Raw genomic sequence first — 3460 nt, forward strand, 5'->3', positions numbered from 1 at the left:
GGGAACCATCCACGTTACTTTTTTGGAAAATTTGTTTAAAAGAAACCCAAATTTCTGATATAGAAACTTTTTTTGGAAAGGGGTCAAATTTGACCCAAAGACAACAGGAGGGTTAAAAGCTGAAGACAAAGTTGTCCTTCAAAGGTACTTTAACATAAAAAATAAAAAAATAAAAACTTCCAATGCACCAACTCATGTCAATGAATCATTATGAGGTTTGTATTTTAATGGACAAGATGTGTAACACTTCCCAAATGTCTCCAGGTGGCGGCATGGACCAACAAACAAACTCACTTTCAACTACTAACCAGTGGGGAATGTTACTGAGTACAATGAACAAGTACGGCACTTGTGTACAATTTGAAGTATTTTTGTTTTAGGATTTTAATTTCAAGCAATTTTATACTCCTACTCTTCCTCGTTCCTTCCACTATATTTCAGATAAAATCTGAACTTTTTATGCTAAACCAGTGATTCCCAACCAGGGAGTTGTTGCCAGCGAGTGTACTTGGAAAAATGGTGTAGTAGCTCAACTAATTTGAAAAAATCCGGGGGGCTTTATCTTTTCATTGGTGCCAGTGGATAGACAGAAATGGGGGATAGAGCTGGGAGAATAACAGTTTCCAACATTTGATCTGTGTAACGCCCAAAACACCCTTTCCTTAACTAAAGGTAATGTGAAAGGGAGACGTTTATCATTGCCTCGTGGGTTTTCCAGAATAGTGGTAGCAGATGGATCCAGGCAGCGTGGATGGATTTGGATGCCAGCGACAGTACTTTTGATGGAAGAAGGATGCATTTTTCGAGTCTCAAAGCAGTGGATTATACTTGATATATTGATAAATTAGCACAAAATAAAATAAGACTGAGCTTAGTCATACGTTTTGAATGTAGATTTTGCCAGACAACCTCCCCCCATCATGGTGTTTTGGGTGTAAAATGTAATCAACCAATCAGAGATCATCTCCCACATTGGCACATTGCTATTATGATGGAAGATTTGCGGAGCAGGAGCAAAAGAAACTGATCTGCTCGTGCGTGAAGTGAAAGCGGGCAGATCATATCACAATACTATTTCACTTTGTAATATTTCAATTTTTTAATTTTGTATGTGTGTGTGCTGCTGCGCTTCCCTGTGTGTGTGTGTGTGTGTGTGTGTGTGTGTGTGTGTTGTGTGTGGTGTGTGTGTGTGTGTGTGTTGTTGTGTTGTGTGTGTGTGGTGTGTGTGTGTGTGTGTGTGTGTGTGTGTGTGTGTGTGTGTGTGTGTGCACATGCTGGGCACGAGCCTAGGAGCATTTCCCTAAAGCTGTTAACCCTTATGTTGTCCTTGGGTTAAATTTGGCCCTTTTTCAGTTAATTGTTGTTTTTTTGTCACAAAAAATTAGCCGTCAAAATAAGCATTACATTACAATATCAAAAAAAGCAACCACAACATTAAAAAAGTGACAAAAATGTTGGAAAAAGTGATAATAATGTTGAAAAAAGTGACGGGAAGACAACACGAGGGTTAGAATAAGAATGAAATGCTGCGTTATTGACTGTAAACTGGAGTTTTTGTTGGTCAGTGTGCACGCTTGTTGTTCGCTGTGTGTTCTCACGTGGAGAGCTGCCACGCTGACTTCCTCGTGCTCGCTGCCGCTGTCGCTCTCCTCCGACAGAGCTCCGCCCACCAGCTCCCTGTCGGACCTGCGCTCATCCGGCTTCTCCTGATCCACGCCCGCCTCGTACACGCCTCCTTGGAAGTCGTCGGCCTCTTTGCCATCTGACCTCTTACCAGACACCTGAGGGAGAGGAGAGATGGGCGCAGTGAGGACACTCCAAGCCTGATTCATTACACCGGTACACAAGAGACATATACAGTACTTAAACCAGGGATGTTGGACTGGGAAAGTGAGGAGGGCCCCTAGAAGATGGTAGAATGATTAGCTGTGGATGCGAGGAGGGGCCCATGATTTTATGCTCTGCCCCTGCATAAAACCCAGTGGTCAAAGAAGTATTCAGAGCCTTTACTTCAGTAAAAGTACTAACACAACACTATAACAAATACTCTGTTGCAAGTAAATATCCTGCTTTGTAACTGTCACTTAAGTAAAAGTCTGTAAGTCTTATCAGGAAAATGGGGTTAAAGTATTAAAAGTAAAAGTACTCAATGCAGTAAAATCCTCCCATTGTAGAAAGTGTAAAGGATCCAACCAGCTGTGCGTTTAATGACATCATCATCTCAGCTGGACCTGGAGCCGTTACATTGTTGCTAGGTTACTTTATAATAAAACATCAGATTTATAAAGTAAGTGTTTTGTGTGCAGAAATCTTAATGTGTAAAGTAACTAGTAACCAAAGTAACTAGTAAATAAAGCTGTCAGATGAGTGTAGCGGAGTAACTAAGTAACTAGTAACTAAAGTAACTAGTAACTAACACACGCACACACACACACACACACAAACACTTTAACCATTTATGTATGTCCACACATGGAGAGAAATGTCACAGGGTACAAATGTTCCAGATGTAGTACAGCATCTACATACTAACACAGTACAGTACTACATACCCAAACTCATGGACCAGTGGCATGTAGCAGGTCTTCATAATATCACTTAAAAAGTACAATACTCAGTCCTTCAGGGTAGAAGTAACAACCTCTGCGCCGTATGTGGCGGCTGCCAATATGATACATATAGCAGATATGGCACATTTCTTATCTACTGTACTACTGTACCTATAACCTAACACACACACACACACACACACACAGAACATCTCAGTTGAGATAAAACTAAAAGAACATTAAGGACAAGCTGTATCAACAAGGATGGGTGAACTAATTTAAAGAGAGACTTACTTTTCTCCATCTTTAAAGTTGTAATTAAGATGTCTTCTAAACTTGCAAAGTAAAAGGTAATTAAGGAATTAAATTAGGCAATTTTAAGGAACCCTGAATTTAGATAAGGAGACGTAATTGAGGTAATTTTAAGTTGTATTTTAAAGGTTGTTGGTCCTGATAAGCTGGTAGTATTGGGAGTTGAACTGTACTTTTTTTTGTACACAGCTCGTTATCTTTGCAACAAGATATATTTGTTATGTGTTAAGTGAAAGTAAGGCGTGTAGATCCAGAAAGTCATGGACACTGATATACACTTTACATGGAAATGGCAAATACATTTTATAAATCTGTCCCAAAGATTCCACAGTCGATTGATTTCCCTAAGCATCCTCCTTTTGTCCTTTTACCAGCAGAGCGTCAAAACAGACATTATATCATATTATGAGAAATCAAATTGGAGAATGGTTTAAAAATCTTTTTGTATGAAAACAAAAAGTCTTTAGCTTCTCATTTTCAAATGAATAAAAACCTCCCATGTGTTTTTTTCCAGCTTTTTTTTGGCACTGCTCTGCCCCCTACAATAGTTGCTGCTCTCATAATAATAATAATAATAATAATAATAATAATAATAATAA

At 39.1% G+C, this 3460-nt stretch overlaps 1 protein-coding gene across 1 annotated transcript in view; it reads right to left on the reverse strand.

Moving 5' to 3' along the window:
* Window positions 1–3460, reverse strand: part of ankrd1a (ankyrin repeat domain 1a (cardiac muscle)) — a 9491-nt gene that overhangs the window by 5643 nt on the left and 388 nt on the right. The window contains exon 2 of the mRNA XM_032541802.1: window positions 1599–1781. Within this exon, the coding sequence (XP_032397693.1) occupies window positions 1599–1781 (183 nt within the window). The remainder of the gene's footprint in view (window positions 1–1598; window positions 1782–3460) is intronic.

Source organism: Etheostoma spectabile, chromosome 17, assembly GCF_008692095.1.
Source record: "Etheostoma spectabile isolate EspeVRDwgs_2016 chromosome 17, UIUC_Espe_1.0, whole genome shotgun sequence".
Taxonomy (NCBI): domain Eukaryota; kingdom Metazoa; phylum Chordata; class Actinopteri; order Perciformes; family Percidae; genus Etheostoma; species Etheostoma spectabile.